At 38.4% G+C, this 18,334-nt stretch overlaps 1 protein-coding gene and 1 pseudogene across 1 annotated transcript; one reads left to right on the plus strand and one right to left on the minus strand.

The window, feature by feature from the left end:
- Window positions 1–1,127: 1,127 nt before the first annotated feature.
- On the minus strand, window positions 1,128–12,696 carry LOC139448942 (uncharacterized). Its single transcript, XM_071230450.1, has 4 exons — window positions 12,684–12,696; window positions 7,165–7,611; window positions 1,935–2,172; window positions 1,128–1,152 (listed from the first exon to the last, which is right to left on the minus strand). The coding sequence occupies exons 1-4, from the start codon at window positions 12,694–12,696 to the stop codon at window positions 1,128–1,130; spliced, it is 723 nt and encodes a 240-aa protein (XP_071086551.1).
- A 36-nt stretch (window positions 12,697–12,732) lies between these two features.
- Window positions 12,733–17,956, plus strand: LOC139448943 (monocarboxylate transporter 9-like; annotated as a pseudogene).
- The last annotated feature ends 378 nt before the right edge of the window (window positions 17,957–18,334 follow it).

Here is an 18,334-nt window from a genome sequence, read left to right on the forward strand (position 1 = left end):
CATATCTGACTAACCACTGATCGAGTGATGTTGTATGACTTATAGCAAATAAACACATCCAGTTTGATTCATTCCACAGAGGAATTACATTTTGTCTCATACGATGGAACCAGATCTAGAAAATGCCACTGTATCGAACTTTGATTATTTTACAACCTCGTTTATTGATCGGTGAGTAGTGCGTTTTTGTGACATTTTTGTGACACTTGTGAGTATTTTTATGGTGTTGACAAACCTAGAAACATAATCGTGCCTAACTGGGATTTCGAAACGACGATCATAGTTATCTATGTGTTGGGGGTTGAAATAGATTGTAACCTTTCTTATAATTAGGTTAACTGACATACTCACTGAGTCATCGCCAAAGGATGACAAGTAGAGTGTAAGATACAGAATGGTCTCGGTAGAGGTGTTTCTGATCAGATAATCACATGAAAATGCACCGTCACTTTCTGATACTGAACTTGTTATATCCCATTGATCAACAAACATGAACCAAAACAATTACTTATCAATCGGTGAATGTGTGGTATTCCTTATTTACTTCTGACTTGATACTTTTTTTTTGGTGATTATTTTAATTCTTATTCATTTTCATTTTTTTCAAAACACCCATTACCTCAAACACGTGATAAACCCCTGTGGATACTGTTCTTTGGAAAGTGAAACATAGGTCGTTTACAATGTTTATAATGAGACATCCATTGTTTTCATACGTCATTTGCCGCACACAACATTGCGTCAACTTAAAACACTTAATGAACTCGACATGCCTTTGGACAGACCTAAAAGTAGGTCAACAAATAGTGCCAGGTGGATATGTAGGTAACAGTATACATTAAATAAAAAATAACAACGGACGTTTTGCATGTGCGTTAATTAGAGACAAACTTTATGTTAAGTTAAGTTATTATTTGCATATTCGCATATACAAGGGGTCCGTGTACGGTTCTCGGTAGGAAGTGACAACATGGGGTGATGCTTTAAACAAGTATATATATATATTTCTTCTAATACGTCTTCTAACAATAACTCCACATTTAATTATCACAGCAGATTTTTATTCATTACAAGACAACAATGACAAATTGCATCGATAGGTCCACCTCTTTGAGTTGTAGATTTCGCTAGTCCTTCAAAGAGGACATCAACCTGAAAAGGAATATTCGTAGGTACATGTAATTGCACATTTTATAGTATATATCATATACTGAAATTACATGATGTTACAATTGACTGAAAACCTAGAAGAGATCACTTCAGTTGTATCATGTTGTTACAGCTTAGTGGGGGAGGAAAGCCCGAAAAGATGCAGATTTAAGACGTTTATGGTCTTAGTGAATCCCAGTAGCACTTGTATGGTTCTGTCACAGCTACTATCAGAAACACGGCAAGTTTTGGACTCGAACTCAACATCATGATATCCTTGCTCGAATATGTTTTTGTTTCAATGTTTCTTGATTCAAGTTTGTAAAGAAGTTTAAATTTCCTATTCTAGTTCCCACCAGTTAACATTCCAAATTATTGGATCCGAATACGTTGCAGCCATATTATAAAATATATTTATGGACAGTACCAGTTTTTGTTGAAATTTTTGTATAAGCTTAGTTAGGACTCAGCACCCGTTTTCACAAGTAGGTAAAATTTGACCTTGCTTTGACCTTGTTTTGACATTTGTGTTATGTACACTTATTTCCTATGAATTAGTTGTAAGTTCTCTTTATCTAGGCAGTAACTATAAGAATACCTTTGCTGCAACAACATTTGTTAAGTGTTTCTCCTCGTTGAAATTGTAAATTACTGACTATATTCCAGGTGAGCTACTATTTACATATTTCATTTGCATTGTATTTTATTATTTCTGTGACAATATAATCAATAAAGGCACAATAGCTATAGTGCCCAGACGAACTCTGCAAGGAACTCGACAGCACGATACATACGTAACAACCATGGTCATCACAGTCAGGGAGTTGTTGCAGACAGTGCCGCCAGATCGCCCCATGTTCATGTACTTATGCATGGTTTCATTCATCGTTGCATCATCCGCCAAGGATCCTTGTGCTTCGGATGTCGTCACATGTGTTGCTGGACGTGTTGTCAAATGCAACGTGGTGGTCGTTGGTGGTGTGGTCGTTGGTGGTGTGGTCACAGGTTGACACGCAGACTGCCCTGTAGTCAACCAGCATCGAAGCACATGAACAGGTGTTACTGGGACTAATGTTTTAGTTCATAGTTAATGCCTTATTATCTCACATCATGCCTTATTATTATTCATCTTCAATTATCCCGTGTATGAAAGCTATATTCTATAGTGAACCCTGGACCCTTCTGCCACCAAAGGGGGCACGGGTGGCCCAGTTGTCTAAGGCGCCGCGATTCGCTTTGCAGAGTTGTGTCCCTTGGGTACGCCAGAAACCAACGACTGTGGGTTCGAATCCCGAATTACACAGTCTACTTCCAAGTGGATTGGGGGGCACGGATGGCCCAGTCGTCTAAGGCGCCGCTGATTCGCTGTGGAGTTGCGTCCCTTGGGCACGTCAGAAATTCATGATTGTGGGTTCGAATCCCGGTTCGCCCCGATTATGTTTCTAGGTTTGTCAGCACTATACCCATGCTCGTGGGTTTCACTGAAGTGGTAAACGTCTGAGATCTGCATCACTTCGGGATTTCCTCCCACATTTAGCTGACACGACGTGATAAAACTGGAATACTGTTAAAAGCGACGTTAAAACCAACTCACTCACTCACTCTGCCACCATAGCTTCATTTCGGACGAAAGACACAATTTGACGTTCATACGTTTTTCACGAGACCGTGTTCTTGAAATGACGTAAACACTGACGGACAACTATATATTCCAGGTGATACACCTGGGAATTCCCCATCTCGAATACATACAGAAGCGTTGTTTCTTATCATTTAAGACCCATTAAATCTTGAACTCACTTTTAGAGTATACATTGAGAACCGTCAGAGAGTTTGACTGCATGAGTGTTCACGAATATCCTCGCTACGACCCATCCTAATGAACAAAACGAAGAAATGCATTTCCAAACTATCGTAGTATCGACTCGATTCGTGTCTAGACTGACAGTGACAGTCTACAGCAATCTTTGAATTTACATCCTCCTACATGTAGACGTTTTGTTCTTATGATAAAAGATGCAAAGACCACCCGAACACAAATAGCATTCGTCTGCCCTGCAAAAGCATTTTTCAAAACCAATAAATATTGTAACCAATAAGTGTAGTGTCACCACACTTATCTATTAGAATTGAAATAATGTGCCAACATATACTTCACTATTTTACCTTCAAATAGTGAGCGCGCAGAACTTTATGATATAAACACATCGCGTAAAAAATCAAAGACGAAAGTAAGGGACGATATTCTAAATGACAATGACGAGACCTTTGATCGAACAGCATATGCGTTCATCATTTAAGATGCGTCTGATGTTAAGTGATACATTCTGGGTCAGTTTGACAATACTTCATGTTTTTGTTTTTATGTCAAAAGTCAAGTTTATAGAGTAAACACCAACATTATACATGGAAACACTCAAACAAAAATTGTTGAGGAAGCAGCGCGCCCACAAGCGAGTTATAATGATAATCTAAGCTTGTAAAGTTTGTTGTGTTATTTATGTATCCAATATATTTCACGAATAAACAAAGGACTTAAATACAATATTAAGCTATTTGTATTTAGACGATGTAATCATATTGTTATCTATCTAGATTCATAATTCATTTCAAAATTTAAAAGTGACACTAATTTACGTTCGCAAAGAGAGATAATTTAGGAATTGTCAAGTTAATTTGTCTCATGGAACACGCCACAAGTAAACGTGAACATACATATACTGTAGTCATTTTCTATCCTTTTAATTAAGTAAAGCTTATAAACTGATTCGTCTGATTTCATTCAAATCTGACTGAGGAGCGAAATACATTCTTAATTTGTCAAATCTATTCAAGAACGTAGTTTGATGATGTTTGGCTTGTCTGACAGTATTGCTGAGGATCATTTACTAGTATTTGTCCGTTGACCTAGTACGTACCAAAGACTTTATTGTCTGAATGGTCTCAAGTATCTATATTTTTTTAACTTAAAAGGGTAAATGTAAACTTATATATTAAAATGACCAAAATCAATTCGTATTTTTGTAAGTCCCCATGGTCCCTGGTGTGGTGATCTCCCTTTAGTTACTGTCGATCTCTAGCCCATTTTTATATTGTGTTGTTCCTTAATACTTAATGCTTTTAAATGTTCAGCAACTAGTTTTAAATCTTTTCTGTGATATTCTAGTTCTCATACTGTCCTTCGATGACAGATTTTTATAAAGTTTAAATATATGTATATTTCATGTCTAATTTTTCGTCACGATATGGCTGAAATATTGCCGATGTGACTCACTCACTCACTCAATTCGTATTTTAAAATCGGTTTCTTCAATGCAAAATTCAAAGGTTATTGTGCTGAAAATGACTATTTCATATTAACCAGTAAATTTCATTCAATAAACGTTTTCTGCAAACATATACTCAAAAGTTCCTGTGACACCAATATTTTAGTGTATTTTTCAACAAGTATAGTTTGGTTTTCAGTATTGTAGTACATGTATGGAATTAAGTCACAAAAACGCAACTGCTACAGAAGAGCATGCATTCCAAGCAAAATGTGACTTTTATGCAAGCACATGCATTTCACTCCCCAAGAATGGGTATAAAAATATGTGCGTTAACGGGATTCCATATGCATTGTTTAGCATCGTACTGACAACAACCACTCAGAAAAACAACCAAATTACGCAATTATTCAACATTACGAAATGTCACGCCTGTCCGAAAATGAGCGTCTGCGAGCCATTGGTGTGCTTGAAGCAGGATCGAGTCAACGTAATGTTGCAAGACAATTTAACGTCAACAGAAACACCGAATGCAGTCGGATACCATCCTCGGAGTGGCAGGCCACGCATAATCAATAATCGACAAGATAACTGGATTCGAACAACACACCTACGAAATCGATTCCAGCCAGCAACAGTGACTGCAAGAAGCATCCCTGGCCTTCGACGAATATCTTCACAACCCAAGCGTCGTCGCCTCAGATGTGCAGGGATTGTCGCCAGAAGACCCGCCAGACGTCCCTTTTTGACAGGAAACCACCGCCAAGCACGTCTACAGTGGTGCAGACAGCGTCTACGCTGGACGGCCATGCAGGAGTTCTATTCACTGACGAGTCTCGTTTTCACCTCAGCCACAGCGATGGACGGATTCGAGTGTACCGACGTCGAGGTGAACGTTACGTCAATGATTGTGTCATGGAAGAAGATCGGTTCGGGGGCGGCAGCGTTATGGTATAGGGTGGGATTACAGCAAGACAGATGACCCGTTTGATAGTGGTAGAATGAAATCTCAATGGACAGCGCTATGCGACGAGATCATCGGCCCTATTGCTCTACCGTTTTTGCGACGTGATGGCCCAGACATGACCTTCCAACATGACAACGCCCGGCCCCAAATTGCTCGACTTTTCTTTTCTTCAACACAACAACTTTAATGTCATCCCCTGGCCGGCTCGCTCCCCTGATCTCTCACCAATCGAGCACATGTGGGATGAGATGGATCGGCGCCTTCGACGTCAACCACAGACACTCCAGGAACTTCGAAACATGCTCCAACAGATATGGACAGATATCCCACAGGACTTTGTGCGACGCCTGATCCATTCCATGAGACGAAGATGTGTTGCTTGCATCGCAACCAGAGGTGGACACACATGTTATTGATTTGTAAATTGACATTTTGGCATGCTCTTGTTTTTTTTAATAAAATCACGTATTTTCTTGAGTCATTATGGCAAATTAAACCATTTGATTACTTACATGAGTCTTTTATCTGTTGCAAACCGAAATTGTTTCAGATTTGGTAAAAAACATAACTTTGCATTAAATCTTATTCAATGTCACAGGAACTTTTGTTGTTCAGTATATATTGGAAAGTGAATTTTTGACAATGTTCAAACTTTGCTACCTTTTTTACGAGATTTTAAACCGGAACGATCCTGGGAACCCATTTTTTATTTGATTTGTCGATACGAAAATCTGTGCTTAACTTTTGTAGTCAAAATTGTTATATTTAATGGAATACATCTATATGCAGTTAATCACCTGATTTTAAAGAATAGAACTGTTCAACAGACAGTTGTTAGTCACTTTTTATGAAATATTTGTCTTTCAATAGGATATAGATATCATAAGTATTGTTTTTAAAACAAAACAAATTACAATTACGTTTGCTACAAAAAATATTGAATATCGTTTACGAATATTTGATCACATGTACATCCTTGTTCAGTCAATAAATACTACACTCTGTAGCTAAAATTAAGTTGTTAAAACCATTCGTCCCACAGGATTTTAGATGTAAAAACTGACGCGAAACCTTTACGTTTTACTTAGATGGATCTAATTTCATAATAAAGAATAAAGCATTGACACACATTTGATCCAGAAACTATAACGGCGGAACTCTGCGCTTTTAGATGAAAACTGTAACATTGAATATGGTCTCGCGGGGCAAATACAAAGGGAAACCACTCTCAACTACAGTATTAGCACTAAGATTAGCTGCCCCTGCGTTATCAATAAGGTCACTGTCATTACTATAGAGCCTGCCGACACCTTCCATGTTTATTCTTCCCAATTTATCGAAAAGGTAAGTTGTTTCACACTTCTCCAGCATGGACTTGGATAGAAATATATTTTAAGCTATCGACTCCATACTTATGTGGATCGCTTTTTCGATTGAGAACATTTCTGACGTGAATCATTGATGCGTTCTTCGTGGTTTCGAAGTGTCAATGTGAATCACACATCATAACAAAATGAAATGTCAATGTTTGAACGTAGAGCAGACTAATTGTTTGGCAACATATCTATGCCAAGGAAAAAAATAAACTTACGACAGGTAGGAAGCTTTCTTAGATTTACGACACACTTAAGATATCTTAGGGCTACGAAAGTTTCGAAAAAAGGCTACGATAGCCTACAGTTTCCTTACGATAACTTAACGATAATTTTAGGGCTACGATTGTTTAAAAAATCTAGGCCCTGGTCTATTGTGCTACTCCTTCTGAAAGAGTAAGTATTTTACCCAGTCTCCACCATGCATCATCTGAAGAAGAGACTCCGATGCTGTAAACGACATCACTTAACCAAAATGTTTGATAGTAAAATGCTTCTTGTCGCACGTTACAACCTTGACCGATCATCAGGTCATATGATGTCACCCACATCCAGAAAGGTGTATAGCCGGCACACAGATGACCAGTTGCAGCAAACATATCCACCGGACAACCATCAGTATTGACTTTATCCGAACAGAACTTCACCTGGGAACTCATGTTCGGATAAATGTCCATAAATACCACACTTTGATCGAAGTTAATCAGGAGCTGCACGTCATTGCAACTCTTCACGTCAAATAACAGGGAACCCGAGCTGAACACCGTCTGCCCATCCACCTTTGTCAGATTTGAAATGCTGCCAGTTCTTGAAGTTTGGAACATTTCTGCTGAGATTCGATTACCTGAAAGAAGTACTGGAAGAATAATATTACATTGATAAAAAAAGAAAGTTTGGAACACACACAACGTCAATATGTTTCAGCGAATATGTCAAATCAGGGAATATGTATAAAGAATATATGTAATGTCTGATTCACGCAGGGAATATACATAATCCCTAAAATGTTCATGAATATACACATTTCCTGACTTAACAAAAAGGTTTTTAGACATTTTCCCTGACACTGCTTCATTCATGGTTCTTAGAAGAATTTTTATCTCTTCAACAACATTTTTATAGCTAAAACAACGTTAATGAGTTTATTAAATAGAAAAGGTTTGTAAATAAACATTTGAACATATTCGTTGCCTGGTTGAAGGAACAGTTAGTCAACACTATTATAAAAACAACGTCAGTATAGGCTTGAGTATCTCCTTTGTAATTAATATGAGCACATCAACCGTTACACTAAATAAATAACACTAATTGTTGTAACACATGATCAATCCTGTGTGAATAAGACATGACATATATTCCCTGAAAATTTCCAGGATACTGAATATTCCGTGGTTTGACAAATATACCTCCTATTAACTGGACCGGCTAGTCAGATTTGGTGACTTGGTTGACACATGTCATCGGATACCAAATGTATAGATCGATGCTCATGAAGTCAACCACTCGATTGTCCGGACCAGAATAGTCTACTTACAGACAAGCGTCATGTAAATGGAATTTTGCTGAGTGAACTAAGGAGGGACATTTCAAACTTTGAGGGGTAAGGACAGTTCCTTAGGGGCAGTAGTACTGTCACTGCAAACAGATTGTTTTATGTTTCATTTCTTTTTTGTAAAACCTTTTGGCGAAATGTTTTCAAGTTATTTATTCATACTTTATATCATAAAAATATATTACACGCACTGAAAGAACAAAGAAATCGTGCGACCTAGATGTCTAATTATTGACAACCCACTGACAAGGGAGGCTCGTAAGCCTTGGAAACATGAAGTACATAAGGATTGAAGTTGTATTTGTTAACGTTGCTCACTTTAAATCTTATACCATAACAAATCCATTTGAACACAAAACTTAAATCATTAAGAGCAATCTATATTTATCACTGATGGCTGTGTTTGTCGTGACCTCATGGAAGTTACTTGTACATTGCATGGTTTTACAGAAGTCATAACTGGCGGCTACGGCAGTGTCATTTACTTTAAACAGACGTTACACCCAGTAAACACCAAAAAAAAGGAAAGACATACAGCCACGTTTGATGCTGAAAATTGAACACAGCTGGAATATTTGTGAGTGGGGCTTTGCACCACAAATAAAGAAACAAGAAAAGTACGTACTGAATTATCTGCCGAAGCAGGTTTTATAAGATGTATGTGCACTGTCGCTGAATAATATTTGAATGAATTACCGAAAATCGGTGATGACACTGGGGATTCGTGGAAAGGAAAAGCATGCTCTACTCTACTGATTACGGTGGCCCATAAGGGATATGGAGTCTGTTTTTCATTAACTTTTACTTGCTTTATATTTCACTTACTTTTATCATAACCTTTTTGCAAATTAACACAATTTGTCATACGAATATGTGATCAATCATGTATACAAACAACCGAAAACATGGAAAATGTACTTTAAAGAAACTGTTGAATCGCTGAAAAGTGAAGCGAAAATGTCAAAAACTAAAATGAAAATGTCCAAAACAAAAACGAATTGACACGATTTGTCATACAAATTTGTGATAAATCATGTATAAAGTAGATATTGAATCGCTGAAAAGTGAAGCAAACATGTCAAAAACTAAGATGAGAATGTCAAAAACTAAGATGAGAATGTCAAAAACTAACATGAGAATGTCAAAAACTAAAATGAAAATACAGGAAAGTATTTCCACCGGGGTGAAAATTTTCATACCGCTGTGATAATATTTCCACCACAGTGAAAAGTATTTTTACCGCGGTTGAAATACTTTTTGTGTATTTTCATTTTAGTTTTGACGTTTTTGCTTTTGTTTTTGACATTTTCGTTTTTGTTTTTGACATTTTCATTTTAGTTTTTGACATTTTTGCTTCACTTTTCAGCGATTCAATACCTACTTTATGCATAATTGATCACATATTTGTATGACAAATCGTGTTAATTTGCAAAACGTTACGATAACAGTAAGTGAAAAATGAAAACAATGATAGCACGCGCCACTCATACAATTGTCACAAGTCACTTCTTATGCCGTTTCAGAATATTGAGGTCTGTTTGACATCTTCAAACGACACACGGGAACAACTTATTCGCCAGCTTTCAGTTCATAGCAATGACATACCCCTTTCATCAGTTTTCAATTCTATTGATCTTTAAGAATGTGCATGCTTGCTGACACTATGTGTATGAAACTACAAATACTTTCATATGCACTGTCTGTCTTCTGTATGCAACCAATGTTCGATCTAAATAGATAATAGCCACATTTATTCATAAATTCATGTCAAGTTCATATGCACTTTGTCCATGAAATTGCAAGGTTTGTACAACCTGGTTAAACAACGGAGCCTTTGCACGCACCCAGACTACACTCATGCTATCTCTCAATACAAAAGTTGGGCATATCAACACATGTCATGGTCCATTTCATTATCATCATGGTAATAATAACGATGTGGCAGATACAGCGTTAGACCCTTGAGCCATGTTACAATGCTGAAAAACAGAGAGGGGTTATAGTCGTTCCAATTCACAATCAGCGAAGTCCACCACGACATAATAATATCCTGTGGGGATTTTGTGTATGGACCTAGGTCCACAGCAACTTATCCTTGTTGTAAGAGGTGACTACATGGATCTGGTGGGGTAGCCAAGACTTGGTGACTTGCTTAATTGCATGTCATCGTTTCCGAATTGCGTGGGTCGATGTTCATGATGTCAGTGACAGGAGTGTCTGATTCTGTAGGGGTAGCAGTACTGTCACAGCAACACACATTTCTTTTTAGGGCATTCATTTCTGTTTGTAAGACCTTTGCCAAATGTTGTCAGACCAGTTAATAATACTTTATATTTTAAATAATAGATCACATGATCCTGTCACAGTAGGCATGAAATACTGCTGACCTGACTTTATCAACTGACCCACACAATATAGACTATGAATGTTAACCAACAATGGCCCACAGACTGTATATTCATAGATACATGTTAATATTTTTGTACATAGGGTACATAGGTACGTAGTATCTCTGTCAAGTATTTCTGCTTGACCGGCAATCGTACAAGATTCTTTTTATATATAAATTATCTAATCAGAAATGACTGTTTATCAGTGTGTGCAGACCTCTGTGTTTATTATTACAATCTATTACCTCACTTGACTTAACCCTCTTGGTGCCACGGGGCAATATAGGGTCCCTCACTTTTCACAAACCCTAAGATTCACGGGACCATATATGAATTAAGATGTCAAACACTGAGTGTGCAAAATCAAAATGATAACGATTGTCACCCTAATGATTTCATTTTTAACATTGTGTAACTTATTTTTTATAGAGATTGTGAACATGGTGAAATTAGTAAGGTGGTTACCGCGCTTCTCGCCGTTTTTCTTTCATGTTTGAACTTCAACGAATGACTGTGAATTTTGATTATGAACCCATGTAACATACACGTAACTCTTCATAATATCAGACGGCGAATTTGCAAAAAGAATTTTCCAGACTGGTCAGAAAGCTTTACTTTTCTCCACTGTACATTCATTGGCGTAAGACTACTGACGTTTAGTTCGCGACGGATGTTTTTTGTTCAAGTATTGCATATTTTTATCGACTGTGTGTTATTGCGATTTAGCACGGCGCCAGAGACGAAACGACAGTGAAGATTGCAACTCTGTTTATGATGCTGATCTTACAGAAATATTCAAATTTAAGATATGAAAACATAGCTGTGATCGTTTATATACTCAACAACAAAAGCTCCTGTGACACCAATATTTTAGTGTATTTTTCAAACAAGTAAAGTTTGGATTACAATATTGTAGTAAAAGTTGACTTTTATGCAAGCCCATGCATTTCACTACCCAAGAATGGGTATAAAAACATGTGCGTTATTCCATATGCATTATTTAGCATCGTGCTGGCATCCATATTATATTATATCCATACAATCTAGGCCATCTGTAAGCCATTCCTGAATGTTCTTTTTATCAGCTTTAAAATTTTTAACCGACACACAACCACTGTCACACAACCACTCAGAAAAACAACAAAATTATTCAATATTACGAAATGCCACGCCTGTCCGAAAATGAGCGTCTGTGAGCCATTGGTATGCTTGAAGCGGGATCGTGTCGTCGTGATGTTGCAAGACAATTTAACGTCCACAGAAACACCATTTGGTGTTTATGGCAACGTTGGCAACAGTCGAATGCAGTCGGACACCATCCTCGGAGTGGCAGGCCACGCGTTACCAATAATCGACAGGACAACTGGATTCGAACAACACACCTACGAAATCGATTCCAGCCAGCAACAGTGACTGCAAGTAGCATCCCTGGCCTTCGACGAATATCTTCACAAACCGTACGTCGTCGCCTCAGATGTGCAGGGATTGTCGCCAGAAGACCCACCAGAGGTCCCATTTTGACAGGAAACCACCGTCAAGCACGTCCACAGTGGTGCAGACAGCGTCTACGCTGGACGGCCATGCAGTGGCGACAAGTTCTGTCCACTGACGAGTCTCGTTTTCAACTCAGCCACAGCGATGGACGGATTCGAGTGTTCCGACGTCGAGGTGAACGTTACGTCAATTACATCAATGATTGTGTCATGGAAGAAGATCGGTTCGGGGGCGGCAGCGTTATGGTATGGGGTGGGATTACAGCAATACAGAGGACCCGTTTGATAGTGGTAGAGGGAAATCTCAATAGACAGCGCTACCGCGACGAGATCATCGGCCCTGTTGTTTTACCGTTTTTGCGTCGTCATGGTTCAGGCATTTCCTTTCAACATGACAACACCCGGCCTCATAGTGCTCGACTTGTTCAGGATTCTCTTCAACAAAACAACGTAAATGTCATCCCCTTGCCGGCTTGCTCCCCTGATCTCTCACCATTCGAGCACATGTTGGATGAGATGGATCGGCGCCTCCGCCGTCAACCATGTGTTCCACAGACACTCCAGGAACTTCGAAACATGCTCCAGCAGATATGAACAGATATCCCAGAGGATGTGTTGCTTACATCGCAACCAGAGGTGGACACACATGCTATTGATTTGTAAATTGACATTTTGGCATGTTTATGTTTGCTATGAAATCACGCATTTTCTGAAGTCATAATGGCAAATTAAACCATATGAATACATACAGGAGTCTTTTATCTGTTGCAAACCGAAATTGTTTCAGATTTGGTAAAGAACATAACTTTGCATTAAATCTTATTCAATATCACAGGAACATTTGTTGTTCAGTATATATCTGATGGTAAATTTGCGTTACTGCATGCTTACAACGATAATTTCTTTAAAAAGTTACAGTCAATGGTAAATTATTGAAAAGGTAAACAAGATCGTTAATGTCATTGACGCTTATGAGGTACTGACATATCCTAACTAATATGCATAAATGATGGCATTGAAAAATGATTATTTTATAAGCATGCTTTGATCCTCTGGAAGGTTTATTTTCAAAAAACAATTTCAAAACATTGAAATAATTAAGAGAAACTAGGTTGGCAAAAATAATAATAATAATATACAAGCTTATACCTGTAAAGCTTATACAGTTTACAGGATAATTATGGAATAATTCGTGCACTGTCATATAACCATCAAAATACAACAGGAAAATAATTATTTACAAGCTGTCAATACTTATGTATTTCACAATTAAGATACATTAATACTTACACGATCTTCGTGATGGCCATCACAATATAGCAAAACTATTGCTGTCTCTCGCGTTAAACAACAAACCAAGTGTCAAGCTGCAATGATATCCCCCAATTCTGCTTTACACTTCATCGATGTTTGTTGATGTTTTTACAAGGCAAACAACACGTGTCCAGTGTAAGACCAATCATAATGCTGGATTTTGAGATGCCATTGTAGACTTTCTTTTGAAGTTTTTAAGACATAGATGCAAATTTAAATACAAGTGGAGGCATCTGTATTTATGGTTCTGCGTCTATGTTATGTGTGGTATTACCAACGTTTTTTGTTGTTTTCTCTGAAAGATTTGTAACACGTTTTACAGTGTATATACATGTTTTCATTAATTGTTGTCAGCAATATTAAAATACACACGGGACAAACGACGTTGGCTCACATACAAAATAGAAAATAGTCCCTATGTTACTTGAAGCTGCCTCCGTCCGCCAAGAGAGCATAAGGTCCGGGGTTCGATCCCCGGCCGCGTCATAGCAAAGGACGTTAAAAGATAGTGCGTGTTGTTACCCTGCCTGGAGTGGCATTTAGGTGCGAAAACTAGGACTTATCGGCTTGGAGTCAGTATACTGTGTGTGAGTGGGATATTCATGTAAAACTGCGGCATGGTACCTCAGTGGCCTAACACTAAAACATCGGAATAAGTCCGGACTAGTACAAGCAGCCACACACACACGTGCATGCACGTCGCTATATAAATGCAATAATCTTAAAAAAAATAAAACCAATTTCACCCCACCTCCAAACTTTGTTTGTTTGTTTGTTGTTTATTCAGCAATTTTCCAGTTATATGACGGCAGTCTGTAAATAATTGAGTCTGGACAAAAACAATCCATTAATTGACATGATGGGCATCGATCCACCCAATTGGGATACGATGACATGCATCAACCAAGTCATTGAGCCTGACCACCAGATTCCGTTAGTCGCCTCTTACAGCAAGCATGGGTTGCTGAAGACTTATTCTACCCCGGATCGTCACGGGTGGGTTACTTTACGAAGCTGAAGACACGGTATGGTGTTAGAATTGGTCCACAGCACCTTAATATCCCTGCGGTAGGAGGCGATTTCATTGACACGCATATCCCCCAACTTGCAGAGATAGGTGTTTATAGTAAACAGCCATAGTATCAATCCTAGCTGACGTGTCTAAAGTCCTGTCAATGCAATGTTTACAGAACCGAATAGAACAGAACATGACAAATATTTACCAACGAAGATCAGCACAAGGGAGATGAAGATGTTCATATTTTTCTCAGGTTTACACTGCGCGAAACTGACTTGCTGACTGTGTCTTGTCTGGGACATTTGATCATGATATTGCAATCACCCCTTAATGTATGGTCGCTCCAACTATCTGTAGATCAGTAAGTGAAGCTCCGCGTCTTTTGATCATTTGTTCAGGGTGTTGCATGTCACTGACATATTTTAGAATTGATTATAGCAAGCTATTGCAACTGCAAAGCATGTTGGTGATGTCACACAGAGAACATTAATCAACTGTCCGAAGCGGACCACTTTTATTACTACGGATTGTCAGAGAATCCCAACATTACAGTCGAGGGAATTCCCTTTCTGCTCACATGTATCGTCATGCACAGGACATGCAGCGAAATTCGTGCATATTCATTGTCAAAACAACTCTTTGAGACCGATGACCGAGAAGGAATAAAACAGCAAACGTGCAGGCTCGCTCGCCGTTTTTTTTACCGCTTGCCTCGGTTCCACAACTTATATGTCTTCGGATTTCTTTTCTAACAGAATATTACAACATGAGAAGTTTCACATATGCATCACTGCTCCTTCACACCATGCTCGTGGGTTTCCACGAAGTGGTAAGGGTCTTAGACCTGCATCACTTCGGGATTTCCTTCCACATTAAGCTGACACGCCGTGATATGACTGGAATATTGTTAAAAGCGACGTTAAACCCTCACTCACTGATTCACTCAATCCTTCACACCAACACTTCTACAACCTCATACTCATGTGATGTTACTTTTTAATTATCTAACTGACCAAATAAGGGAATTAAGAAAGTATGTGTCAATTCAATCTTGGTCATAAATATTAAACAATAAGTATAAAATCTTAGCAAACTGTGCAGTCTACCTCAACAACATTTTAGTAATATAAGAGCAGGGCTGAGCTATTCAAATCTCTCCTCTGCTCCTGAAATGCAAAATTGTAGTACGTCATATGTGTCCACATTAGTCTTACTTCTACTTTATACCTTCATACCCCAATGAACTCAAACAAATGAAAGTCAATTCTATATAATATAAAGTAGTTAAATCTACAGGTACACTCGTAGTTGTTTTCCTTTGATTGCTTTGTGTAGTGTACCAGTATCGAGGCTGTTCTTGTCCATTTGGCATTACATGTGTCCGCTGCTAAGCATATTTCCACAACGGCAGATGACATAATAACGGTAGTTTCTGGTACCATACCGAAACCAAACAACGTATTTTAACCAATTTTATTTCGTGCAAATGTGTTCTGGTTATAGGACATGAATGTTTTGGCATTGTTCATAATGCATGCTGTTGTACTCTTTATAGTATGAACCCCCATACTCATATGAACTCAATGAACAAATGAAAGTCAATTCTTTATTCTTTATTTGTTTGAGTAATGAATGAACTGACTTTCATTTGTTTGGGTTCATAGGAGTATGAAACAAAGCTGCTTCTGGAAGGTTGGTTCTGATTGGTTTTAGTGTATCTCCTTTATACAGAGCGTCAATAGTCTTTTTTCACGAATGGCATCCTGACAGGTAAAGGTAGACTTCATGATATTATTAGAAAGACAGAAGAATGTGCGAAAAAATCTATATCTAAACTTTTTTTTTATTCATTACTTTTATACATATTATTAATTTGTGATTGACTGATTGAATCAGGTTTGGGAACTGGTCTGGCACTATAACCCTTTTGCAGTTGACGACTCCGTCTTGCGTTTGGTGTCTCGACAGCCGGAACTGCCATGGGTTTGTTTGCTGGAGGCCCTTTAATTGCCATATCACTTAAAGATTATTCTCTCAGTGGTGCGTTTCTCATCTTTGGTGGCATAGGGAGTCAGTTCTGTGGAGCAGAATGAGGCCAAGGCGACAACCAGCAGTCGAAGCAATCGTCCCAGATCAACCACATGATTACCAGTCAGTGACACTCTTTGAAGGTAACAGACTTCGGGATGATCCGAATAATATGACGGAAGAACAGGGTCGATATGATGCTGATGTAAAATGTGACATCATTAGAAATAGGGGGAATGGTTTGTATGACCACAATCAGATCGAGGTGACCGAAAATAACTCTGATATTCCAACAGCATTAAAACAGATTCAACACTTTTATATTCCGAAACGCAAAGAAGATGGTGGAGTTATGCAAAGAGAAACTTGCCTCTGTTAACAGTGAATGGATTCCATTTCTCTACAACACCTGTCTTATGTTCTTATGTTAGGAAGAAAATGCTGTCCTTTTCCATCTGCCTAATTATGCAGCACTCGGCTTCAGTCATCAAATCTATTCACCGCAATGGGTCTGACTGGTCTAGTGTCGAGAATATTCACAAGTATCGCATCAAAGGACAAGGATATAAGTATCATCTTGCTACATGTTAGCTGTCTGGGAATAATAGGAATCCTGGCTCTGGTGTTCCCGCTTTACTCACACACGTATTCTCTGCAGATGGTGTTCAGCGCCTTGTATTGCCTGAATGGGGGGAGGCCTTCATTCTATCCTGAGCCTAATGACTGTGGAATGTGTAGGGGTAGCTAATCGCTGTTGGATTTGGAATAACCCATTCCGCCATAGGAATCGGATATATTCTTTGACCACCTGGTGCAAGTAATAATTTATTGATGCTGAATTATCCACTGAGGGGTAATTGTCATGGATTGGACAGTGTATATCACCATTTATAACTTCGTTTTCAGCCTGATTCAAATTAAATAAGCCTCAGTAAATCAAATTACACTCAAGAGAAAGATACAGTCTGTGCTAAGTAAGTACTAATGAGATTGAGATGATAAGGGTACTTTTGAAACAAAGCATGGGTGGCCAATAGATCTTTAATACCTTGGGTAATGGAAGATGATTTTATAAGTAAACTGTGATAAAACCGGTCGGATAGGATGGAACCAGTTCGTCACGATGTCAAAGATGTCAATGTATCATACTTCGATTATTTCACAATCTCTGTAAGTGGTGCCTTTTTTTGTGACACTCGCAATTATTGCAGCCCATCTATGAAATATATAATTTTATTTACACCCCTGTAGAAAGAATCGTCGTCACTGGGTAAAACCCGTAAGCACGGGTATGGCGTTGGCAAACCTTAAAACATAATCTTGGCTAACAGGGATTCGAATCCAAGATCATTGGTTTCTTGTGTGCTAAACTGACGTAATTCTTCACAGCAACCTCTGGCGCCTAAGACATCGCCTTGAATGACTATGTAAATACAGGTTTCATACGCAGGGATCTCACTAAAAACGTTGTTGAAGCTTTTAGGTACGATTTGCTGTTTTTTAAGTGCTGATTTTGATTAGAAGCAAACAGATTAGAAAAATTTATACCACCTAAATTTGATGGAGGGTGGTACGGTAGGGGTGGGGTGGGATGGGTGTAAGTTCAAATAGTTTGTTACTTTTCTTATAATTAGGTTAACTGAAATGCCCCCTGAATCATTACTAAAGAGGGACAAGAAGAGTGTTACAGAATGACCTCAGTAGAGGAGTTTCTGATTAGAGAATCACCTGCATACGTCCCTTGATCGGTATGCTCGATTGTGTTCAATTTCTGGTACTATGCA

Source organism: Haliotis cracherodii, unplaced genomic scaffold (genome assembly GCF_022045235.1).
Source record: "Haliotis cracherodii isolate W230 unplaced genomic scaffold, xgHalCrac1.p SCAF_7, whole genome shotgun sequence".
Lineage (NCBI taxonomy): Eukaryota > Metazoa > Mollusca > Gastropoda > Lepetellida > Haliotidae > Haliotis > Haliotis cracherodii.